The 26,074-nt window shown below is 42.0% G+C and overlaps 2 protein-coding genes across 7 annotated transcripts in view; one reads left to right on the top strand and one right to left on the bottom strand.

The window, feature by feature from the left end:
• Positions 1-342: 342 nt before the first annotated feature.
• LOC119954112 (HIG1 domain family member 1A, mitochondrial-like) lies at positions 343-6,642 on the top strand. 5 transcript variants are annotated; one of them, XM_038779010.1, is made up of 5 exons: positions 397-547; positions 619-702; positions 4,615-4,698; positions 5,468-5,602; positions 6,350-6,642. In XM_038779010.1, exons 2-5 carry the CDS (start codon positions 696-698, stop codon positions 6,412-6,414), a joined length of 291 nt encoding a protein of 96 aa, XP_038634938.1. In that variant the 5' UTR covers positions 397-547; positions 619-695; the 3' UTR covers positions 6,415-6,642. The 5 variants fall into 5 exon arrangements, with proteins under 5 accessions (XP_038634933.1, XP_038634935.1, XP_038634938.1 ...); XM_038779008.1 differs by having other exon boundaries at positions 403-547; positions 4,578-4,698; XM_038779009.1 differs by having other exon boundaries at positions 403-547; positions 4,574-4,698.
• Positions 5,102-26,074, bottom strand: part of eftud2 (elongation factor Tu GTP binding domain containing 2) — a 144,046-nt gene continuing 123,073 nt past the window's right edge. For both annotated transcript variants that reach the window (XM_038779001.1, XM_038779000.1), the window contains exons 19-28: positions 25,936-26,037; positions 25,742-25,824; positions 21,909-21,995; positions 20,970-21,096; positions 16,621-16,708; positions 14,918-15,036; positions 14,469-14,563; positions 10,670-10,823; positions 9,912-10,019; positions 5,102-7,065 (exon numbers count right to left, since the gene is read on the bottom strand). In XM_038779001.1, the coding sequence (XP_038634929.1) occupies positions 6,970-7,065; positions 9,912-10,019; positions 10,670-10,823; positions 14,469-14,563; positions 14,918-15,036; positions 16,621-16,708; positions 20,970-21,096; positions 21,909-21,995; positions 25,742-25,824; positions 25,936-26,037 (1,059 nt within the window). In that variant the 3' untranslated portion in view covers positions 5,102-6,969. The remainder of the gene's footprint in view (positions 7,066-9,911; positions 10,020-10,669; positions 10,824-14,468; positions 14,564-14,917; positions 15,037-16,620; positions 16,709-20,969; positions 21,097-21,908; positions 21,996-25,741; positions 25,825-25,935; positions 26,038-26,074) is intronic.

Below are 26,074 nucleotides of genomic sequence, written 5' to 3'. Positions count from 1 at the left end.
GCTTTATCATTACCATACACCATTTCCAGCTTTTTAAGCTGATATTGAGGAGTCTTTAATTCCTGGCCATTCACACCAACACATTTAGTTCTGCAATGAATGCCTTCTGCAAAAAGCAGTGAATCCTTATTTCCGCACAAGTTTAATGTATTTTGTAAACGAATGGCAGATTTAATGTGGAGAAAAAAATGTTAATTTGTATAATTAATTTTCCAAGTAATTTTTTTGAACAATAGGCAATGAAACAGTAACTATGCCTGTTTATAAAATGTAAAGCACGCAAGGTCAAGGTTGCAACAAGGAGGCGGAAGCAGTAAGTGAACACGAGAGGCACAATACTTTGCCAAGTCAAGTTCCGCAATTCAGTCTTTCCTGGACCAGGATATGTGTTGAGCTCTGACGTGACGGACGACTGGTGATATCTCATTGGGTTGCGGCTATTTCACGACCAGTTTGCATCTATGGAACTAGGAAATGTAACAATCGCTGCGACATCAGGCGGTGCAGTTACACCGCCACCGGGAGGCAAGGTTGACTTCCTAATAAGGTAATGCCTCTTCATAGATCTGACTCAATGTATCTTTTTGTAAAAAAAAATGTTTGTCGATATTTTTCCAGGTTGTTAACGTCAGTAGTTAAAACAACATTAGTTGTTGAAATCTGAAAAAGAGTGCAGACCTGGAACTTGAAGCGGAATGAGTGGTGAGTACAGTATCTGAAGGTGGGTCAGATTGGTGCTGCCTCCTGCATTGCCGAGACAGAATTACACCGTCTATTTTAACCTCAACACATCGGTGGGGACGAGAGGAGGATCGCGGACAAAAGTGGTCCCGAAAGCTAGTGATTCAAAACAAAACCTGTTGGACTTTTAACCTGGTGTTGCAAGACTTCTTATGATACTTTTGAAACTTGTGTTTTCCTCATGGGATCCCTACAGTGCAGAAGGATGTCATTCGGTCCATCGAGTCTGCACCCTGCCTTGGTCTGCACCCCCGTCCTATCTCCGTGACCCTAACCTGTGCATCTTGACACTAAGGGGAAATTTAGCATTGGCCAATCCACCTAATCTGCAGACCTTTGGACAGTGGGAGGAAACCGGATAACTCAGGAAACCCACGCAGACACAGGGAAAAAGTGCAAACTTCACACAAGTCACCCAAGGCTGGAATTGAACGTGGGCCCTTGAGACAGCAGTGCTAACCACTGTGCCACCATCCGAACACTGAAATTCAATTGTGCTACTTTCATCCTGAGGATGACAAATTAAATTAATGTTAAAGGTTTGTTCACTCTTTCTCAAACTCATGAGCGACACGGTAGCACAGTGGTTAGCACTGTTGCTTCACAGCTCCAGGTTTGATTCCTGGCTTGGGTCACTATCTGTGTGGAGTTTGCATGTCCTCCCCGTGTCTGCATAGGTTTCCTCTGGGTGCTCTGGTTTCCTCCCACAGTCCAAAAATGTGCAGGTTAGGTGGATTGGCCATACTAAATTGCCCCAGTGTCCAAAAAAATGGTTATGTGGGGTTACGGGATAGGCTGGAGCTGTGGGCTTGGCTAGGGTTCTTTTTCCAAGGGGTGCTGCAGATTCAATGCGCCGAATGGCCTCTTTCTGCACTGTGGATTCTATGATTCAGCATTGCTTCCAGCCTAAATTGTATTTGCTAATTCCTGGGATCTGCCAGCAAGGATTTTTTAAAAAGAGCCAGGAAAACAGAATTAACATTTTGTGCCAATACTTGAAAAAGGGGGAAGGGCAGGTGAAGTAAAATAGAAGGTCAAGATAGGTTGGGGTGATTTAATGACAAAAGATGTCACCGAACACAAGACAACGGGAATGGTAATGGTAGTATTAAAGACTACAGCTTTGATCCAGAGTAGGTGTTAGTAGCAAAATAAACCTAAGCAGAAAAAAAGAGGTCAGCACTGTCTGAAAACAAAAACATGAGAACAAGACATAGACTGGCACGTAGAGGGATAATTGAAAATGGAGGTTCCAGTGTATGGTCTGAAGTTGTTGAACTTAATGTCGAGTTCAGAAGGCCGTAAAGTGCTCAGTCAGAAGATGAGGCATTGTTCCTTCAATGTTTGAGCCACCATCTTTCAGCTGCTGCAGTATTCGTGAAGGTATTCCAGCAGTCTATTTGGTTAGGGAATTCCAAACTTTTGATCAATCAACAATGAAAGACGGGTGATATATTTCCAAATTGGGATGTATGGTGCACCTGTTGCCTTTGCCCTTGGTAAGAGGTCGGGAGTTTGGGAGGTTCTGTCCAAGAAGCCTTAGTGTTGAGTTGCTGCAGTACATCTAGTAGATGGTACACATTGCAGCCATTGTACATCAGTAGTGGAAAAGAATGAATGCTTAAGATCATGGATGAGATGTTTATTAAAGCGGGCTTCTTTATCCTCGATTGTGTTGAGCTTCTTGAACATTGTTGCAGCTGTACTCATCCAGGCAAGTGGAAAGTATTCCATCGCAATCCTGACTGGTGCATTGTAGATGGTGTACATTGTTCAGGTATGAGGAAGCCAGTTGCTCACCACATAATTAGCCTTGGACCACTCCTTTAGCCACAGTATTTATATTGTTGGACCAGCTAGGATTTTGGTGAATGGTGATCATTGGAATGCTAATGGTGGGGGGTTCAGCAATGGCAATGTCATTGAAATAGAGCTAGTTTTACTCGTTAAAGACAGTCATTGCCTGGCACAAGTGTGGCACAAATGAGTGTTTCCACTTATGAGCCCAAAGTGACATAATTAATTAGCCCACTCAGTATCAGTGCCCATGCCTAGGTCTAATAGAAAAGTCAGGGTGTTCTGATCCAGCTAATTGAAAACAGACAAGCAGTTCAACATGTGGTTCATTTTCACTGGAAGTGGCATTCGCCCTTATGATGGCTGAAGTATTACTTTGAGGAAAAAATATACTCCTTAATGCTCATGGTCAACTTGTAGAGGTGGCAGCAGCATAGATGCTGAATACAGACTCACTGATTATAGGCTATTGAGATTTGCCATTTGATAAATTTTAAAGAGTTGAAAATCACTATAGTACCAGTGAAATATGTTGAATTAGTACTTTCCATATTGGCCAATATTAGATGCATGGTTCTCAGGTTTTATATGTAGGTGCTGACTTGTACATCATTAAGTGTAGAAATTACAGACAGCATTAACAATGGTGACATAATTGTACCATGTTAATATCAGGTGTACTCTATTTCTATGATACTCTTGGTGTTAGATTGATCACTTGTCATCTAGGAACCTCCCCCTCCCCAGAAGATGCAAGAGCTGTGTCAAGATATAATCAGGATACGTTACCTATTGAAACCTGGAGGGAATTTAATTAAATGGATGGAGTGCATAATTCAAATAGCGTATCCTCTATGTATACATGAGCTGCAAACCTGAGCCCTCTGTACTATTCCAATTATAAGAGCTCCTACCTCATTGTTCATACAAAATGCTAATTCGGTGTTTATTAAAACAATTCTGAAAGGGTGCTAGAAGGATCATTTTTGTCAATCTTATGATTTTGTGCTAATATCCAGAAGCCCTAAAATTCAATAAACATTTTTATTTGGAGACATGGCATAAAATGTTTTAGAAAATAATAAACGGTAGGTGGGGGAGGCGTCGGTAGAGGAGCTGAAGGCTAAGTGGGAGGTGGAGCTGGGGGAGCAGATTGAGGAGGGGACATGGGCGGACGCCCTGGAGAGGGTGAACTCCTCCTCTTCATGTGTGAGGCTTAGTCTCATCCAGTTCAAGGTGCTGCACCGGGCCCACATGTCCGGATCTAGGATGAGTAGGTTCTTTGGGGGCGAAGACAGGTGCGTCAGGTGTTCGGGGAGTCCAGCGAACCATGCCCATATGTTCTGGGCTGCCCGGCACTGGAGGAGTTCTGGAAGGGGGTGGCGAGGACGGTGTCGAGGGTGGTGGGATCCAGGGTCAACCCAGGCTGGGGACTCGCGATATTTGGGGTTGGGGTGAAGCCGGGAGTGCAGGAGGCGAAAGAGGCCGATGTTTTGGCCTTTGCGTCCCCAGCAGCCCGCGGAGGATCTTGCTGCAGTGGAAAGGTGCAAGACCTCCGAGCGTGGAGACCTGGATTAATGACATGGCGGGATTCATTCAGCTGGAGAGGGTCAAATTCACCCTGAGGGAGTCAGTACAAGGGTTCTTTCGGAGGTGGCAGCCTTTCCTCAACTTTCTGGCTCAACGATAAGGTACTAGGTCAGCAGCAGCAGCAACCCGGGTGGGAGAAGTTTTAGGGGGATAGTGTTTAAGTTCATTTGCTTATTGTTAATTTATTTTGTTGTTTATTGGGTTTGGGGGGTGGGGGGGTTTGTTATATGCGTTGTTACGGGTGCCGGGGGTGTTTATTATTATTATTATTGTTCTGTTGATATATATTTTTCAAAAAATGCAAATAAAAATTATTTTAAAAAAAGAAAGTAATAAAGGGTGTGAGTTTCTTTACGCAACTACCCAAGTGCAAATAAATCCACTTTGGACAGTCGTTTCCTTGAAACTATTTACACACAACTGTAAAATGTCTCATTTAATTAAGATAGATTGTTTTTGCTGCTGCTTTCGTGATCATGTCTGAAGACACCCCCTCATGGAGCTCCACGACAGAGAGCCAGGCTTCAAAATTGATTGAAAAATCCAAAGAGTCACCTTTTATACCAATAGGTGAGTCACTATATACAATATTAAACTTAGCTTTGTGTAAACCGTCCAATGACTCACTTGTTTTATTTTTTAAATTAATAAAATGGCAACAGATACTTTATTCGCCTATGTCCAAAGATGGTAAGATTTTATCAAAAGGAGAAAGGAGTTAGTAAACGGAAATGACGTGTATCCCAATTATAAATGTTATTGGAAAAAAGTGACCAGAGTGCCATTGTGCATTAAAGGGAAGGAATACAGTGACCCAATTAAATTGAAACCATAAACTGATGCTCTGCATCAAAATGAGCAGCACACTAAATTAAATATTGTGGAACTACCAATTTCACATTGAACCTCAATTATTAGCTGTCATGAGTCTGGTTTTACAGAAATTTTTGTTTAATACACAAATGGGCAATGCTCGATTTAAAAACTTGTTCTTCAGCAAGAATTTTATTTAATTACATCTTAGATGAAGGTAGACAAGGATGCAATGCATGTTGCCTTAATCAACAGCATCAGTGAGATTGAGTATCTGCAAGGTAATCAGACCTTGTCCATACAAGTTCAAAACATCAGTGTAAACCAAATACTTGAAGGATCAGTGTTCAGATTTGTTCCAGCTACAATCCGAATTTATTCTGGAAAGCATCTGCTATTCTCCTGGCAGAAATACTTGAAACAGATGAATTGGCAGAACGCTGGGTTACCATGATTCTGTCCAATAGAAATAATTCAATTGAACTGTTGAAACGGTTTTGAATATTAAAATTAACATTTATTACAGGTATGACTGGATTTGCAGCAATAGTAGGAATGGGACTTTATAAACTACGAACTAGAGGAGACACCAAAATGTCTGTACACCTTATTCACACCCGTGTGGCTGCACAGGCATGTGTCGTGGGAGCTATGACCTTTGGTAAATATTTTAGTCTTCAGTAAAACTGAATATGGATAGCTGGCAAGAATATGTATAAAAACTCTTAACAGTAATGCAAGAAGTGCCTCAGGATGGAGGTTGATTCCAGAAAAGCAATCAGCACTTGAGCTCATTGTCACTGGGTTAAGTGCTTCCAGTGTAAGTTAGCATTAATCAGACAGAACTAACTTACCAGCCAGCTGGATTTGCTGTGGCTTTCTTTGTTCCATCAAAGGCCAAGATTATCCCAAACTTGTATTTCTATCAGCATCATCAACCAATCAGTTGAAGCTGGTGGTTTGTTTAAGATTTTTACAGATTGCACGATAAACCAAATACTTGAGGGATGATTTAGCCAAACTGTGGCTTGGCACGCCAACTGCTGTCAATTTAGAAATAAATCCAATTGCATTATTTCAGTATTTTGTGCAGCTCTTGCCCAACCCTCACTGCCTCTCAATGGCTTCAACAAAGAACCTGTTTGTTCAGTTGGAATGGATGGTAATAATTGGTGCCAACTGAACTTCTTTCGCTGTAATCATTCCAATTGTTTTCCCCTGCTCGAATCAGCTAAACTGTGCCAACAGATCCATTCTGGTATTCCGCAGCCAGGACGGTTATAATTGTGTTGTTCTTAGCAAATTTGTCAATCTATTAAATGTATTAGTGGACAAGTATTTCTTTACAGGCAAATTCAGCATTAACTGCCATGACAGAGATCATAACTTGTTCTCAATTGCCTTGCAGGTGTCCTGTATTCCATGTACAAAGAGTACGTGGTGAAGCCAAGAGAGGCAAATCTCTCAAAGTAAATATCCGCTTTGCTTTGTGCTGCATATATTTATGTAATATTTCCATGTTCTCCTTGGCATGAGATGACCTCAGTAAAATAATGACCCCTCAAATGTTTGGGGTTGCTTTAATGGATGTGAACTGTATTTTTCAAAAATACTGACAGTTTTGCATTTTGCACATTAGCTTTTCTACGCACCGTCAGGATTTCCCGTTCTTTAATAAACTAAATGACAATGTACAAAAGATTCAGCTATTTTGCTTGTGGTCTGATTTTCTTTTTATGCACAGCAATAATTTCTCAAATCAAACTGTGTAAAATCAACCCGAATAGCACATCAACTTGACATTTTGGTAAGAAAAACCCAGCCAATATAAATGGAAAAGTAACATTTTTTTTAAATTTTGGGATGTATTCTACTAAAAACCTGCAATACCAAAAGTTCAGATCAGCTCATTTTCCAGCTTATTCATTCCATACTTGTGCGTTTCCACTGGATGACATCAGTGTGACTGAGCAAAACCATGTACAGAGTTCGACTGAGGGATGCAAACTATTCAGACTATTGTTCCAGTTACAAGGGATAATTGAGAACCACGTCCTGCTTTGCAAGTTCCAGCAACATAGGATCATCGAAAAACTTGCTGATACTGACATCTTCACTGAGACCCTGTTAATAAATGAAGCAGTGATATTTGTCAGATTTATTCAGACTTGTTCTACTTATAATCTCCTAAATTTATTATAGAGAATAGAAAGCAATTACAAAAACAAATCAGATAATTTCATTTATTGCCATCACATTAAGTGCCAGAGGACACAATTTAAACATTAAATTAGAAGCCATTTCCTTAAAGTGAGCTGAACAAAAGATACCAAGTCATCCAAAGATGGGCAGGTTAGGTGGATTAGCCATGCTAAATTGCCCTTAGGTGTCTAAAAAGGTTAAGTGGGGTTACTGGGACGGCGTGGGCTTGAGTGGGGTGCTCTTTCCAAGAGCCGGTGCAGATTCAATTGGCCAAATGGCCCCCTTCTGCACTGTAAATTCTATGAACAATATAATTTCTGAAGTAGTATTGTGTACGATTTGTGGATAGCAGATTAACAAATTTTGCTTTCATCAATGTCATCTTGTTATAAAAGGTTTGATTCAAATTAGAAAAGGTTAACTCCCAAAGCTACACAAGCAATTTACAATAAAGATAATTCCTACATGGGGAGACTTGGGCCAGAGGTTAATGCACACGCCCCTCTCCTTCCCCCTGGCGGATTCTGAGGTTGGGGGCATAAAATTGCATGAATGAGATTCCCTCTGGATCCTGCCCGTCCCGACCAGAAGTAACTTTGCAGTGGGGCGGACATGGCTTTGGACAGGAAGCCCGTCCATGCCACTTCAGGGCTGGCAAGCACTGGTTGGATCAGGGTGCCAAATGGAAAAAGGTATCAATCTTAATGGGGAAGGGAGCAGTGGGTGGTGGCATGCCTCAATCTGAAGGCCCCTTCAGATTTGTGGTGCACTGGGAGCTGCACCCTCACCAATGTCACCCCCACCCCATCCCCCGACACCAAGATCACCCACCCCAGGGCAACCCCTACCCTTCCGCCCTTCAGACACTTTCCCGAAATGCGGTCCTGGGACTTTGGGTGAGGCATGGCGCTGCAGTACCTTTTCTGACCACTGCAGCACTGGCTGGAGAGCGGCTAGCCAATTTGATTGGTCGACAGCTCTCCAAGGCAGAACTTCCATCCAAGGGTGGACAGAAGTCCCACCCGAGCTGTCAATTGAGCATAAAATGGCAGCAGGCCAATCAGAGTCGGTGGGGATACCATGAAAATTCAGGTCGTGTAGTTTGCATGTTCTTTTGGTTTTGGCACAGTGCTTAAATTGCCTGCCATTGTGATAGATATGTTTTCATTCATAGTACCTATAAAAGTCTTGACAAATCAAGGTGTACTGGTGTCACTGATGTAGGGTGGGAGCATTTGTTTAAAGTTTGCAACATCAGCAGCTGGGCAGGCCAATATTCAAAAAGAGAGTTTGGAGGGGGGGGGCTCGGGGAAATGAAGAGAGAGAACTGTATTCATTTCCTTCTCTACCTTGTGTGTGGAGAATAGGTCTGAGACATAGGACAGTTACAAAATAATAAAGTGAATTCATACTGTTTGTAACTTAAATCCAATGAACGGTTAGCTTGGGAACAGCTAGTTTGGAAGTGAATGGTGTTCAATGGAGTGGCAGAACTGTATATTTAGCATGTTTATGGACTGAGGAATGGTAGGAAGCAGTGCTCAGCTCAGTCATGTAGTTATGCAAATTCAACCAGTTTATTGGTTTACAGTTGAGTCACCCCTCACTAGACTGCTTTCAATGTTAATTTCTGTGAGCACGTGAAAATTAGTATACAGTAGGTAGAACAAGGGAGTTTATGTTATGATCCCCATGTCATGATATTATTTAACTAGACACTGGCACTAAAGATGCATTAATAAATCAGAGGATGCAAGGTCTATTTACAGTAATGCACACTCAAGAAATTTGAAACAGTACCTTTTCTTTAGTATTAGATCCCCTATCTTTACTAATCAAATTTACCTCCTGGGCAAGTTGGCTTGAAAGACAGGGAAGATCAAGGACCATGCCCAGACTGTTGAAGAGTTATAATTTAGTGCCTGGTCTGATGGAGTGCAACCAATATATTTAACATTAAGAATATTCTCATTCCATGATTCTAGGTGCAGGAGGTTTCCAGTGAAACAACTAAAGCAAAATTTTCCAACCAACATCTTTGGGAGATACAAGTCCATATTTTAGACATGTACATGAGCTGACTTTTCAATTACCACAAACTGATTTCAGCAGTAAGTTGCAAAAGAATTGTTCCTACAATTACCACTGGCTAGTTTCAAATGTTTTTCCTGCTTGCTTGATATTATGGAGAGCAATAAACTGCACTTAGCAATGTGTACATAACACTGTTTACACAATGTCAAAAATGCGCAATAATCAAACTGGTGACCCAGTTTTTTCAGAGTAAAAGGAAACATCGGCAAATGTTAAACTTTCCCAGCCCGGTCTGCAGTTTGATCTAGAGAGCGCTACTCACGATAATTAACAGAAAACATACAAACATTTAAGGATCTGGGCGTTTCTGAATTTGAAGGCTTCTATGCTTAAAAGGGTCCTATGTCAATTCTTGTTATAACAAAAGCCTAAACTTCAAGTCAGCAGTCCAAGATGCCAAGCCAAATGTTAGACAAAGTCCAAATCCCATATAAAGCTATCCATTTATGTCTGTGACATTATATGAACCATGTGTTGGAGAGGTGCATGTAATCAGTCAAATAATTGCAACTATTTTGTGTTAGTTACTGGTAAAATACTGCAACATGTTAGAAGACCACATTGATAAATGGAACGTTTATTTGAACAAGAGCTTAACCTTTGCTGCATTATCACTGAACAGAAAGAGATGATTACCAAGGGTTTAATACATCCTTTGAGCTAGATCAAATTACCTTTCGCCGCCTTGTTTTGATCATGAACTCTCTGGCCAGATGAGGTGCAGGTTGTGGTTCCAAGGGTCTGATTATGATGCTCTTGTCCAAGGGATCACCAGGCACAATCTATTCAAACAATCACAAAATCCATTACTTTAAATAATTGCAGCTAATACTTATTTCTAAAGCAAAGATTGTTTGAGAGGTTGCAAGAATAGGTTTGTTATTTAACTTAAAGGAATTATTTTTTATGAATTAAAAAAAAAGGTAATTCCCAGGAGTGTGGGCATCATTGCCATGGCCCACATTTATTGTTTAGTTGCCCAGTGTTTGCTATAGCTCAGTGCCTTGCCAAAACAATTCAGAAGGCAGACAGGAGCCAACCATGTTGATGTGGGACTGGAGTCACATAGATTAGACTGGATAAAGACAACAGATTCCTTGTCCTAAAAGAACACTGTGAAACTGGTTGAGTTTTTAGGAAAACCTGACTGCATCCTGGTCACTTTTTTAAAAACTGATAACAGCTTTTTATGATATATAATGGTTGGAATACTCCTGTCGTCGGGATTGACATTCCCGCTGGCAGCACACCCCGCCAGTGGGTTTCCTGGCAGCGTGGGGTGGCTTCAATGGGAAATCCCATTGACAAGTGGCCGGAAGACAAAATTTCACCGCCAGCAAATGGCAGACCGCCAATAAACTTGTAGCTGGGGAACCAGAGAATCCAGCCGAATATATAGGAATTGTTTGCTTCCGAATGGGAAAATACTCACCTGCCAATGGTGGAAGACTGAGAGGGAGAATGCTTGTCCCTGTGTGTGTGTTCGTAGGTCCGTTTCAAAACCAAATGAATCAATAGCTGGTACAAATGCTTTGATTGTATAAAGTGGAGAACCTGGGATGGGTGCATCCTGTGTCACATGGCCTCTGTAGACGAGAAACAAAACCACTGCAGAGGAAGCATCTTCCCATTTACATTGTTCAGTCTTCAGGGGACTCTGAATATCATTAACTTAAACACTGTTTATGAAACAAATTCTGCCTGCAAAGTTCCTTTTGAGTCATGATAATTGCATACTTAGATGATATCTCAATTAGAGTAACTACATGAACTATCCCTGGCCCAGCCATGAAAACTAAAAAAAAAACCGTACATTTGGAAACTTGTGAAGAAACGATAGCTTCTATACTTCCAATTACTCGGGTGATAGATGCTCTAGTCTTTTTTAGGAATCAGATGATTTTGGTGCAGTGTCATGGACGTTCAAAGTTAGCAAGAGGGAAGATATCATAGAACTTCAGTGCAGAAGGAGGCCATTCAGCCCATCGAGTCTTTTCTGGCCCTTGGAAAGAGGAACCTACTGAAGCCCATACCTCCAGCCTATTCCCACAAGCCAGTAATCCCACCCTTTTTGGACACTACGGGGAATTTAGAATGGCTAATCCACCTAACCTGCACATCTTTGGACTATGGGAGGAAACCCACGCAGACACGGGAAGAACGTGCAGACTCCACACAGACAGGCACCAGAGGACGGAATTGAACCTGGGACTCTGGAGCTGTGAGGCAGCAGTGCTCACCACTGTGCTACCCAGCCACCCCAAGTATTTGATGTTTCAAACAGCAGCATCTTACTGAACATGTTACCAATGACTTAGTAATGTGTAGAAGTATCGTACAGAATGCCTACAGTGCAGAAGGAGTCCATTTGGCTCCTCGCGTCTGCACTGAACCTCCGAAAAAGCACTCCACTTCAGCTCACTCCTCTGCCCTACCCACATACCTGCACATCTTTGGACACTAAAGGGTAATTTGGCTTAACCAATCCACCTAACCTGCACACCGTTGGACTGTGGGAGGAAACCGGGGCACACTGAGAAAACACACGCAGACATGGGGAAAACATGCAAACTCCACACAGTTACCCAAGGCCAGAATCAAGCCCTGGTCCCTGGCACTTTGAGGCAGCAGTGTTAACCACTGTGCCACCCTTATTTGAGAAGTTCATCACTCACAGTACTGAGCAATCCAGATCAGAAAGCGGCTGCACCCGCAACAGTGATTATTGGTGTTCCACAGGGGTTAGTGTTGGGATTACAGCTATTCACGATATACATGTATGATTTGGAAGAAGGAACTACGGGCATTGTTGCTAAGGTTACAGATATGTAGAGGGATAGGTTGTGTCGAGAAAGCAGAGAGGCTCCAGAAGAATCTGGACAGGCTCGGAGAGTGGGCAAAGACGTGGCAAATGGAATACAATGTGAAAAAGTGTGAGGTTGCGCACATTGGAAGAATAGAGGCATAGACTATTTTCTAAATGGGTAAAGGCTTTGGAAATCAGAAGCACAAAGGGACTTGGGAGTCTTGGTTCAGGCTTCTCTTAAGGTTAACATACAGGTTCAGTTGGCAGTTAGGAAGGCAAATGCAATGTTAGCATTCATGTTGAGAGGGCTAGAATACAAGAACAGGGATGTATTGTTGAGGCTGTATAAGGCTCTGGGCAGACCCCATTTGGAATATTGTGACCAGTTTTGGGCCCTGTACCTAAGGGCTGGTTTAGCTCAGTGGGATAGACAGCTGATTTGTGATGCAGAACAAGGCCAGCAGCGCGGGTTCAATTCCTGTACCAGCTAAGAATTCTGAATTCTCCCTCCGTGTACCTGAACAGGTGCTGGAATGTGGCGACTAGGGGCTTTTCACAGTAACTTCATTGCAATGTTAATGTAAGCCTACTTGTGAGAATACAAATATTATTACTTATTATTATTTTAAGGTAGGATGTGCAAGCCTTGGAGAGGGTCCAGAGGAGGTTCACAAGAATGATCCCTAGAATGAAGAGCTTGTTATATGAGGAGTGGTTGAGAACTCTGGGTTTGTACTCGATGTTGTTTAGAAGGAAGGATGAGAGGGGAATCTCATTGAAACTTACAGAATACGGAGAGGCCTAGATAAAGTGAACGTGGAGAGGATGTTTCTACTAGTAGGAGAAACCAGAACACAAGGGCACAGCCTCAGACTGAAAGGACAATCTGTTAAAACAGAGATGAGGAGGAATTTCTTCAGCCAGAGAGTGGTATATCTGTGGAACCCATTGCCACAGAGGCTGTGGAGGGCAAGTCACCGAGTATCTTTAATATAGAGATAGATAGGTTCTTGATTAATAAGGGGATCAGGGGTTATGGAGAGAAGGCAGGAGAATGGGGATGAGAAACATATTCGCCATGATTGAATGGCGGAGCAGACCCGATGGGCTGAATGGCTAATTTGCTCCTATGTCTTATGATATTTAAGTTTAAAAAATTTTTTTTAAAAAAATTTAGTGTACCCAATCATTTTTCCAATTAAGGGGAAATTTAGCGTGGCCAATCCACCTAGCTTGCACATTTTTGGGTTGTGGGGGCGAAACCCACACAAACACGGGGAGAATGTGCAAACTCCACACGGACAGTGACCCAGAGCCGGGATCGAACCTGGAACCTCAGCATAGAACATAGAACAGTACAGCACAGAACAGGCCCTTCAGCCCTCGATGTTGTGCCGAGCCATGATCACCCTACTCAAACCCACGTATCCACCCTATACCCGTAACCCAACAACCCCCCCCCCCCACCTTAACCTTACTTTTTAGGACACTACGGGCAATTTAGCATGGCCAATCCACCTAACCCGCACATCTTTGGACTGTGGGAGGAAACCGGAGCACCCGGAGGAAACCCACGCACACACGGGGAGGACGTGCAGACTCCGCACAGACAGTGACCCAGCCGGGAATCGAACCTGGGACCCTGGAGCTGTGAAGCATTTATGCTAACCACCATGCTGCCCTTATGATATTTAAGTTGAGACCAGAAAATGTCTCTTGCATATATCTTGTGGATCCTGTTGGAAACTACACGTGCAGACATCAGGTGACAGGAAATCAGCCTGAGTTGCAATGGAAGTAAAACTCATTGCCACAGCTCGCAAACTGAACAGTCACTGAGGCGAGATAGTGGGGATTGCAAGTGCACATGGATCTGTACTCCAATATATGTCTACAGTATTTGTTTTTAAGGGCAGCAGAAGAAACAGGAAGTCATTTGGTGAAGGGGATGACAATCATGCAAAAGAGACTCAAATCCTTCAGGTTATACATTCATTTGAGACTAATTAATGATACTCATAGTGATGTAATTCCTAATTACTATCAGGATTTGTTTTCCAATCAACCCGAGGTCCCACGTAATTTACCATATTGCAACACATTCAACTGTTATCTTGCGCTGGCAGTTTCTGTGAGCTTGCAATTTTAACAAATATATATTGTGAATTTCTCAATATGTTATGTTCTCCTTTCAGTGAATTTCTCAATATGTTAAGTTCTTCTTTCACCTAGCTGCACAATTCTTCGGTTTAAACAGAAAATGTGATAACAATTGTATTTAATCAAATTTAAGCAAATGATGCAGTGGTAAAATTTAAACTTTTTTTTTGTCATGTTGCTTCCTTCTGCACCCAGCCAGTGCAATGTTTTCAGTGAATATTGTATAAAGGTAAAAGCATGACATGGGTAGAATTAATCTGCATACCTCCTGCGAGCCAAGACTGTATAAACTGCTGAAACACAGTCAGCTGGTGCCTGCACCTCCACAAAATAATAAGGCTCCATCAGACGAGGTGTGGCCTATAAAACAAAAGTATATTTTGTTGGCAAACGTACAAGTATATCACAGAACCAGAGATATCGCATTTAGATAGATATTTTCTAATTCAGTAGGTGCAGTAACAAAAACAAATTGGTTAAAACTGCTGAATAGATAAGTATACTCATACAGAAAAACAACAGAACCAGAATTTTTTTTTTTTTAAAAACAGAGTAAATTGGTCGGCAAATTCACGCCTAAAATATTTTACATGCTTTAACAAATTTATTCCAGCATCTACGGATGTCTACTATTCTGTGTGATTTTGCAGTTTTACATGCCAAAGGAAAATTGACGCAGCAAAACAATTCGACATTCCAAGTGGCAAAACCTACCATCAGGAAAGCTGAATACACTACTCGTCTGGCTGTTGGAATAATTTGCCCTCCACCTCGGTGCAATGGCTCTTGAGCTATTACTGCATCAAGGATCTTGAACTTCACGTTACGAATTGCTGTGAAGAGAAGATACACATCCTAAGATACATTTGGGATGAATTCTACACCTTAAGACCAGCTTAATGTAAAAATAGAGCTGCAAGGCTTCTACTTTTAAAAAAAACTTGAAGGATTTATAAAACTAAATGGACGTGTATTTGCAATAAATAGTGCCATTTTCGATTAATTGGTGAAATGAGACCAAAGCTCTTATGCAAGTATTCTTTGTCTTTAGCAAACAAAAAGGTGGTACGTTTAGGCTCTACTCGAGATTTGAGCACATAATCTAGGCTAGCGCTCCAGCACAGTAAGTGGGGAGTGCTGCTTGAGTGCAGAGGGAAGAAACATAACAAAAATAAAGGCTAAATTTTAACTGTTTAATTTATCATATGCTTAAATTTGATTAAATACAATCCTTTGACCAGATTATGCACTGTTGTCTCATTCACCCCAGTGGAAGATAAATAGCCCATGACACTATTAATGTTCAGGTTAATATTTCTCCACCAACCAATCTCAGATTGACTGCTTGTTTATCTTTGATTGTTTGTAGGACCTATCGGTGCACATAATGGCTGGTTTACATACAACAATAAGTGCTATGCCGAGGAATTTGATATGATGCAAGTTCCTTTTCTATTACAGATACAATCTCTCGATGCATTGAAACTGTTCACAAAGTTATTATAAATGAGAAAGGCCACTCTAGAATTATTCTGAACTCCCTCCCCCACTCCTGCATCCAACTGGCTCTCCAGGATTTGCACTGCGTGAAAAGCTTCCTGTTATCAGTCCTGAATTTGCCAAAATATTTGCAATGTTACATACAATTGGCCTACAAATACTGGAGATGATTATTCACCATTGGTTAGGATTCATGTCTCATGTGGAAGACTGGCTTAATCACATTTACAATGTATCTATATCAAAATTTAGTGCCCCACTCTTGAATGAGCATTGCAAATTGGTTCTAAGAAGACTTTTGCAGTCCATTTAAAGGCTAAATTTAACTTTTCCATGATCTTTCAAAGGGTCCTAGGGCTGATGTTTCATACCGATACATTATCTCATAGCTCACTTTCTGAACACGTTGCATTTTCAAACAACACGATCCTTCTTGTTGATCCCATTCCTTTGAAGCTGTCCATGCCCAAATGCAGTCAGATCTGGAGAACATTCAGGATTGGGCTGACAAGTGGCAAGCAACTTTGTGCCACACAAGTGCCAGGAAATGATCACCTCCAACAAGAGAGAATCTAACCATTGCCCCATGACACTAATGGCATTACCATTGCGGAACACCCCCACGATCAACATCCTGGGGGTTACCATTGACAAGAAACTGAACTGGTATAAATGAACAAAGCAGATTAAATTGCAACAGGCACAAACAACAGCATACAAGATTATATTAAATTAATATAAGCTTTAATTGATAAAGTTGAATGCAAGATCAATTTGACTGTAACAAGGCATATTTCTAAGTAATGAGCATTAACAAGCTTTTATGATTTCTCATTTCAATTAAAAAATCTATTCTACCAGTTAATGAAATATCAAACGTGAAACATCGCTTTTATTGATTGCTGGCCAATACTTACGTTCATCACAAAGTGGTCCTTCTCGAGTTCCCCACTGGAATCCTTGGACAATGCTGTCCTTCACGTAACCTAAAAGTGCTTTATCCACCTATAATTGTAACAATAAAAAAATAAAATTACACAGAAGGCAAGTGCAGAGTGGGTCCATTCAGGTGCAATTATCAAATTGATTAAAGTTTGGAATTTACAGGAAAACAGGTAATAAGACCATAAGACATAGGAGTGGAAGTAAGGCCATTCGGCCCATCGAGTCCACTCCGCCATTCAATCATGGCTGATGGGCATTTCAACTCCACCTACCAGCATTCTCCCCGTAGCCCTTAATTCCTCGCGACATCAAGAATTTATCTATCTCTGCCTTGAAGCCATTTAGCGCCCCGGCCTCCACTGCACTCCGCGGCAATGAATTCCACAGGCCCACCACTCTCTGGCTGAAGAAATGTCTCCGCATTTCTGTTCTGAATTTACCCCCTCTAATTCTAAGGCTGTGCCCACGGGTCCTCGTCTCCTCGCCTAACGGAAAGTTTCTTTGCGTCCACCCTTTCTAAGCCATGTATTATCTTGTAAGTTTCTATTAGATCTCCCCTTAACCTTCTAAACTCCAATGAGTAAATTCCGCAAATTACTCCAAATAGTAATTTAACACTATTTTACCAGCTCCATTCACAGCTCATATCAGCTGCTGTGCTAGATACCTAATGATTTAATCATGTCCAGCCCAGGTCCAAATCATCTTTAAACTTAAACTTGAATTTGAATTTTAACTCGAAAGCTCTTGTTTTGCAATGCTCTTTCATCAGTATCTGGTTACTGTAAAATTCCTTGGATGACCAACTATGGATTATGGGCTGTGGATATGTGGATAATAGGACGTCAATTCATTCCTCATCCACAATACAGACTCAGTACGTTCTTGAAAATTCAACAATCAAGTATTCAAGTTTTAGAAACTAAAACCCGAAAGGAAATGGAGGTCCTAATCACAGTTCAGAAAGTGAGATTTGCCGCTGAATACCTTCTGAAAATACAATTATGAACAATGCTCACATGAAAGTAAACTTAAGATATGCTAATAGGGAAGGCTGCGGAAGTCAATCAAAAGGTGATTATTGCTGGAAAAAAAAGAGACAGGCTGTTGAAGCTTTTTGTCTTGCACTGATCAGGGCAGATTTGCAAGAATACCAAATCTCAAAGAGGAATAACAATTTATACTAGCGAGCAGAGAGTGCTGATTAGTTGGCGAGAGGACGCTGATTGGTAGAGGTGTTAGAACAGAAGATATAGGAGCAGAATTAGGTCATTTGGCTGCTGTGTTTCTTATCCCCATTCTCCTGCCTTCTCCCTGTAACCCCTGGTCCCCATATTAATCAAGAACCTATCTATCTCTGGCCTTTGTATTAATACATTTAGAGTACTCGATTAATTTTTTTCCAATTAAGGGGCAATTTAGCGTGGCCAATCCACCTACCCTGCACATCTTTTGGGTTGTGGGGGCGAAACCCACGCAAACACAGGGAGAGTGTGCAAACTCCACACGGACAGTGACCCAGAACCGGGATCGAACCTGGGACCTCAGCGCCGTGAGGCGGCAGCGCTAACTACTGTGCCACCGTGTTGCCCCTCTATCTCTGTCTTAAAAACACTCATTGATTTAGCCTCCAAAGCCTTCTTGGCAATGAGTTCCACAGATTCACCACCTTCTGGCTGAAGAAATTCCTCCTCATCTCAGTTTTAAAGGATCGTCCCTTTAGTCTAAGGCTGTGCCCTCAGGTTCTAATTTTTCCTACTAGTGGAAACATCCTCTCCACATGCACTCTATCTAGGCCTATCAGTATTCTGTAAGTTTCAATGAGATTCCCCCCTTATCCTTCTAAACTCCATCGAGTACAGACCCAGAGTCCTCAACCGCTCCTCATATGGCAAGCCCTTCATTTCTGGGATCATTCTTGTGAACCTCCACTGGACCCTCTCCAAGGCCAGCACATCCTACCTTAGAAATGGGGTCCAAAACTTCTCACAATATTCCAAATGAGGTCTGACCACAGCCTTATACAACCTCAGCCGTACGTCCCTGCTCTTGTACTCTAGCCGGCTCAACATGAATGCCAACATTGCATTTGCCTTCCTAACTGCCAACTGAACCTGCACGTTAACCGTAAGAGAACCTCAAGAGAATACTGAACTAGGACTCCTTTGTGCTTCAGATTTCCGAAGCCTTTCCTCATTTAGAAAATAGTCCATGCTCTATTCTTCCTACCAAAGTGCATAACCTCATGCTTTTCCACATTGTATTCCATCTTATCTGCCATTTCTTCTTCCCACTCTCCTAGCCTGTCCAAGTTCTCATGCAGCCTCCTGCTTCCTCAACACTACCTGTCCCTCTACATATCTTTTTATCATCCGGAAACGCAGCAACAATGCCCTCAGTCCCTTCTTGCAGATTGTTAATGTATATCATGAATAGTTGTGTTCCAATTCTGACCCCTGCAGCACACTATTAGACATTAGCTGCCATATTTAAAAAGACCCATTTATTCCCACTCGCTGCCTTCTGCCAGTCAGCCAATCCTCTCTCCATGTCAGTATCTTGCCCTCAACACCATAACTCTTATCTTCTTTAGCAGCCTCCTGTACGGCACCTTCTCAAAAGCCTCTGGAAATCGCCATGTTGCCATGGAGAATGCACCAAGGAACGGTTAACTGCAACGGCTTCTGTTTAAATTCAAACCAGGCAAGTAGACTCTACAAACCAGGGAATGGCTGCCCCCCTAAGCTTTTGTTTAGTTGAGAAAAGGTGTAATGCGCTGACATATTCTTTCTGTTTACGTGAGTCACATTGCGGGCTCGACTGATAATCTTAAATTGATTGGCGGTGTAATTCTGAGCACAATCAGGATTGTTCAACAAATGTCCAATTGCAGAATCATATCGAAAGTTGGACACTGAGTTCTGAGTTTTGCAAACACAGGCTTGAGTACGGTCAGCACTTTGCTTATTGCGAACAGCTGAAGGGATGTGCTGTCTGATATGCTCCACTAGCCATTGGGACATAGGGCCTACATACCAGGCATCACACCTGCATTTAAATTTATATACTGCATTATGCCAAAAAACGTGCCGTTAGGTAATTTAGACATTCTGTGATCTCCCCAAGTGTACCCGAACAGGCGCTGGAGTGTGGCGACTGGGGAACTTTGACAGTAATTTCTTTGCAGTGTTAATGTAAGCTTACTTGTGACAATAAAGATTATTATTATTTGTGTTGTAGGCAGAAGATATTTTGGCTTGACAGCAGTATCCAGTTAGTGGCAAGTACCACTCGTGCTGCCACTGCATAGTAACAGCATGAACCCGCTTCATCTTGCTTAAACTCGGAGACATTTTACCCTTCCAGCCTAATGAGGTAGACTGGACACTCTTCAGGATTGCAAGTGGTGGCCTTCGGCCCATTCATGACTTTGCGAGATATACAGTGAGCAGTAATCTGATCAGGGTATGCATCATCGGGATAGCTTTGATGCACCCTATTTCAGCATCAAAGCTTGCACTGTGAGAAATGGCTCAGGCTCTATTTGCAAGATTGCTGATAAGGCCAATCCTATAGTGTGCAAAACTACGAATTCCAATGCATTTATTGGCCAGTAAAAATGGGCTTGCAGTAGACAGAGGTAGAGACCCCATGACAGATTTCTCAACAAACACGTTGAGGAAAGGGAATTCACCTGACTCTCCATTTCAAAGTGGAATTTGAGCACAGGGTAGAGTCCATTAAGGAGTGTCACAAATTTCTTACATTCAGTTGCAGTTTCAAATGTATCATCTACATAAATCGGAAATATGCAAGAGGTAAGAGGTTAGAGATCATTCCATCGAAGACGTGTTTCTCATGGAACCTGACAAAGGTGTTGGCGAGAACTGGGCCTGGAGGGATCCCATGGCAACACTATAAATTGTTGTGCTCTTTTGAGATTTGCTATTATTGCAAATCTGTGCCGATGGTCAACAGCATAATAATAATAATAGCTTATTGTCACAAGTAGGCTTCAATGAAGTTACTGTGAAAAGCCCCTAGCATGTCTCTGTTTTCATTAATACTGAAGTCCTGTACTGCCATGTGACTAATTGCATTAATCTGTACAACAGGTGGGAAGTTGTTGCGACACTGGAATTTAATTACATCAAACACAGCAGGAAGACTCTGATACAGCCCCACTCAAAATAGTTCTAGATTTAAGCATTTTCTGCACACTGAACATCAACAGAGTTATTTGACTTGACCAATATGAAGATAATTCATAACAAATAACAAAGAGTGATCAGGAGAAGTGCGTTATTTTCTGGACACTTACCTCTGATGGCAATGTGTCATCAACCAAAATGTTAGGGCCTGTAGTATCAGGTCCAAAAGCCCAAATGGAACGGGCAGCCAATAAATCCCAATCGTACTTTGTCTGGAAAAATTCACCCAGTTTTTTCCTACAGTATGGTATAAATAGAGACAAAACTTCATGACATACTTTACGGACTACTTTGCGGCATTAAAATCCAAAGAAAATACAAAAATAAAGTCTAGGTTTGTGACCAAATTGTGTCAATATATTTCTGTTGCTTATTTGAAATAACTGCAAAGCACAAAGCATATTTGGCATCATTGTAATGTACCAGCTACAAATACACCACATAGCACCTTATAAACAATTACCTAGTCAATGGGTAATATTTATAGGAATCAATTATATTTTAAAGATTAATTGAATATGCAGAACCAGATCCAGAATTAACCATCCATTAATTAAAGCATTTGGAAAAAACGTTGTTAAACACATTGCAACCCACAGCATCATTTGTGAAGTGGTTGGATACCCCCGTGTCAGCCTCCCAACATAAATTCTCCTTTTAGCAGCCTCCACCACCACCCACCCCCAGCCAATTCTAATATTTACTTGGGAACGTCGGACCAGAATATAGAAATTTAAGTTAGAGTGTGTTGAAGTTAAAACAGGTATTTGGAATGCCACGCTTACTTGAAGAATGCTCATAAATCTTTAGTTGGGATAATGCAGATTTACAACTTTTAGGGGCTCAAAATGACTGGCCAGATGTTGCACAGCTAGAATCAGAGCACAAGGGAAATGAGCTGAAAAAACATTTTTGCCCTTGACCTTTCTCAATGCCAAACTGAAGTGATACACAGTTATGATTGGTTAGTAAATAGCGACATTAATAACTATATCACCTTCCCATTCAATAGAAACATGTGGTAAGTTCTGGTATTGTGTTTTTCATACCTGTTCCAGGTAATTTGGACCACTTCATTCTCAATATCTTCTGCCAAACCTTTCTCTAGAGGTTCTGCAATCATTGTGATCTTATTCCTTCAGGGGTAGAGGACGGGAGAAAAGAGAAAAACATTAATGTTGTGTGTCAGGGTGCAGACTTTTTCTTGGTCCAACCTTTTTGCTCTGGTGGCCATATTTTCCTACTCAAGGCGCTGATGAAAAGCGTTTGGAAAGATAGGGGACTAGATTCTCCGGTGCGGTGCCAGCCCGGGGGTTTCCCCGACGGTGTGGGGCTGTCCAGAATGGGAAACTCCACTGGCCGGCAGGGGAGATGGAGAATCCAGCCCAGGGTTCGACACAGCAATAAACTGAATTTCCCAAAACAAAGTTGAGGTTTTAGGGAAAGAAACACTCGTTGAGCAAAAGTACAGCAATGTCATAGCTATAAAATTGTTCAGTTAAAAGAAAGTCATAAAAAATGAGAAGGTGTGAGGAGGGCCAGTGTGTGTGTGTGTGGGTGGGTGTATATGTGTTGGTATGCAGTGGGACAAGTGAGTAAACAGACACTGGGCGTAAGGCAAACTCACATTAAGCCCTACACAATCACCAGTGTCTCACCCCCACCTTCCATACAGTCCCTCAGTCACTCACTGAATCACAATCGGCACATTGCAATCACACACAACATAGACGCAAAACACACACACACCTCTCCCCGGGCCAGATCTCACCCTCCCCCTTAAGGGAAGAAAATTGAGACTGCCCGAGGTCAGGGCAACTTCTGAGCACCACCAACTTCCCCCTCCCTCCAAGCACCCACTCTCTCTCTCACACACAGACAAACACATTAAGTCAGTTCCTGTATGTAACCCCCCCCCTCCCCCCCCCCAAAACCACCCCCCTCCTCCTCACGACAAGCCTGGTTTTGCTCCAGTCCAGTACTCACTACCACCCCCATCCATCCCACTCCCCCGCTGATGAAAGTAAATTTGTTTACCTCTTTTCCAAGGTCAGGGCCGTTTTCTGGGGCCAATTAGGCCACCACCCCAACACACCCGCCCGGATTCCTGGCTTCCCACCCACCTCAGTCATAGCAACAGAAAATACCGGACAAGCTCAGCAGGTCTGACAGCATCTGTGGAGAGAGAAGGGAGCTATCGTTTCGAGTCTGGATGACTCTTTGTCAAAGCTGGAGAGAACTGGAAATAGGAGCAATTTATACAGTTGGGGGGGGGATGCGTGGAGCAGTAGGGCTGGATGGAGGGCCAGCAATAGGTGGAGATTGACAACGATGTTGTGGACAAAATGACAAAGGGAATGTAAATGGTGGTGATCATAGCTAAGGAGGGTGCTGATAATGGCATATTATGAAATCAGAATGTATTATCGGCAGAACAAAGGTAAACACTATATCAAAGGACAGCTAGGGACGGACGGCTGTTCAGATGACCTGTTCTTGGTCTCCCGCCCACCAGCTCTGACCTGCCCCAGTTCCTGGCAACTCCGACCCACTTGCTCCCATTGAACTTGCTTTTCCGCTCTTAAGCTCCTCAGCCATAAACAGATATCAAAAACGTACCTGGCAACTGATGATGTTTCACTTGTCCAATCACTGTGCCTACTAGCAGCCAATGCATGAAGAAACCAGCCTGTGATTGGCTGAGAAAATTAGCATTTGACATTTTTTCCAGGACGTTTTGAAGTTAAATTGTTACCTACACTTGGAGGTTATGGTGGACCAGCAAATCCAATGAATTGAGATCCTCTATATTTACAGAGTGAACTGCCTTTCAGTTTAGAAGTTTTCTCTAAACTAGGTTAATTTAAATGTGAGATTCATTGAAGCAACTTTGCGTGTCCTTCAGTTTCTACTTCAGCATCAAAACATGAGGCAAATTGGACCCCAAAATATTCCATTAAATTTGGAGTAAAATCTGCATTTATTTGGAACACTGCTAGAACTAAAAAAAACAAGCATGAATGATTAAAGACAGCTAAGCTAACAGACACCCACCATTATCCATTTAGACACAAAGTCAAAGCCCGAGTGTGTTACTGCACCCTTCAAAATCAATGCTATCATCTGCAGTTCATTCTTTCTCTTGGTCTTTCTTCCTTCTCTTTGTTTTCTGTAATCAGGTCCTCTCAAATCTCCCTTCAACTATTTTTTTTTAAATTGGCAGGATTTTTATTCAACTATAGGACCATTCCTTTTTTATAAATGTTTTTTTATTGAGTTTTCATATTTTATATATGACAAATTACAAGTTATTAGAGAGAGATCCCTTCAACTATTTACAAGCAACAAAGAGAAGGAAGAATGAGAGCAAGAACCCAGGTATGAGTAGAATTGTTTCCATATACACAAGATCAAGCAGTCTACACTTTTTAGACTGCACCATTTGAAAAATTGGATACAATGTACCTTCCACAACAAAACATAAACCATTAAATGATCTCCACATGGCTAATGCAGCCAACCGATTAACCCATGATCACGGTTCCTATTTTACAAGGTTTGAACTGTGTGGAAAAACACTTGTAGCTATTTATACCATCTATTTTTCGTTGCAGAATTTAAATTGTGTTAATAATAATTATAAAAGGACCATTAAAAAGTACACGTGGCAAAAAAGCTCTGGGCGCGATCTACCCGTGGGAACAGAGTCCCATAGTGCGTGCGATTAGCTGGCGCTTGGGCTAGTGAATGGCCAATGAGGTAATTCAAGGGCGTCAGCAAAGAACACGTAGCCGAGGCCGCACTTAGTCCCGTTTTTTGCACTGAGGAGCTCCTTAAGCTGGAACTCCTCAGTGCAGGGAGAGATTGGGATGCCATTTTTAAATGGAGTCCTGATCCCTCAACCCCACCCCCCCTCCGATTCCACCCCCCCCTCAAGTCTCAACTCACTTATAAGAGGGTCCTCAGACCACCCCCCCCCCCCCTGCACAGTACCCCTGGATCCGATCCCCGTTGCGCAGAAAATACTAGCTTGGCACCCGAGCGGTGCCAGGCTGGTACCCAGGTGGCACTGCCAGGGTGCAGCCCAATCCTAAAGGAGACCCCCACTAGTGCAGTTTCCTCTGGTCTCTATTTGTTGAGATCAGCACTAAATGATGCTCACCTGAGGTCTCCAAGATGAGGGGGTTAGATCCCATGCATTGGTTAGATTGTGAGAGCGCATATTAGAGCGAGACTAGCTGTCTCACACTAATATACAGATTTGTCAGAATCGCAATGTCTCGGGAGATTGCGTTAGATTGAATTTTCGTGGCACAAAGTGGCTGGTAGATCTCGCCCACTTATCTGTTTTTTGCAGCAATCTGGGCCAACAGACATCAGACAAATCACATGCTAAGATGACAGATACAAAGGGCATTTACTTCTGAATCTTTAACAAAATAGAAAACATTTAGACCATAAGACATAGAAGCAGAATTAGACCATTCGGCCCATCGAGTCTGCTCCGCCATTCAATCATGGCTGATATTTTTCTCATCCCCATTCTCCTGCCTTCTCCCCATAATTCAACATCCGGTGAATGTTCAGGAGAGATTCAGTTTTTACTAATCTACTACCGAAAAAAGGGAAACTAATAATAATAATAATAAATAACAATAATAATTAACTATGGTGACAATTGATTTACAAAAACCTTTAGGATTATTTATTATGTACTTCCAAACGGACAAACGGCAGAATCAATGCAAATGTCTCACACATGACCTGTGGGTAAAACAAATGGTTCACCTGCAGCACTGTAAGTTAACAGAAACTGAAAACTGCAGCATTCACAGCAGTGTAAGACTGAAGGAACAGATTGCAACTGATGAAAGAAACTCACTTTTTGTTGGGTGTCTCTGCAAAACATTTCAAAGATGAGGTTTCCACAACAGTTTCACAGAATGTAACAACAGGGTCAGCCACCTGCGAGGAAAACAACAGCTAAGACAGATGCAATTAACTTTGCACGAAGTGTGCATTGTAGCAGTAAATATTAACACCTATGAAGTCTCAATTTTGGGGTATTTGCATTACCTTTATGTCGATTTCAGAATACATCTTCCTAAGATCATGCATCACACAGTCCAGGTAGAGTTCACCAGTCCCCAGTATTACATGCTCCCCAGACTCTTCTACCTTTAACAGCAAAAACACAGATGTTATGAACAATTAT

Source organism: Scyliorhinus canicula, chromosome 19, assembly GCF_902713615.1.
Source record: "Scyliorhinus canicula chromosome 19, sScyCan1.1, whole genome shotgun sequence".
In the NCBI taxonomy this organism is placed as follows: Eukaryota; Metazoa; Chordata; class Chondrichthyes; order Carcharhiniformes; family Scyliorhinidae; genus Scyliorhinus; species Scyliorhinus canicula.
Note: the sequence above shows the minus strand (reverse complement) of the source record. Positions and strands in the feature narration are given on the sequence as shown.

What these genes read in the sequence shown, in the direction of transcription:
- LOC119954112 (XM_038779005.1), top strand. Translation starts at nt 4,605, where the DNA reads ATGTCTGAAGACACCCCCTCATGGAGCTCCACGACAGAGAGCCAGGCT. An exon ending in GTCACCTTTTATACCAATAG is followed by an intron (nt 4,699 to 5,467) that starts GTGAGTCACTAT and finishes CATTTATTACAG; the next exon opens with GTATGACTGGATTTGCAGCA. An exon ending in CGTGGGAGCTATGACCTTTG is followed by an intron (nt 5,603 to 6,349) that starts GTAAATATTTTA and finishes ATTGCCTTGCAG; the next exon opens with GTGTCCTGTATTCCATGTAC.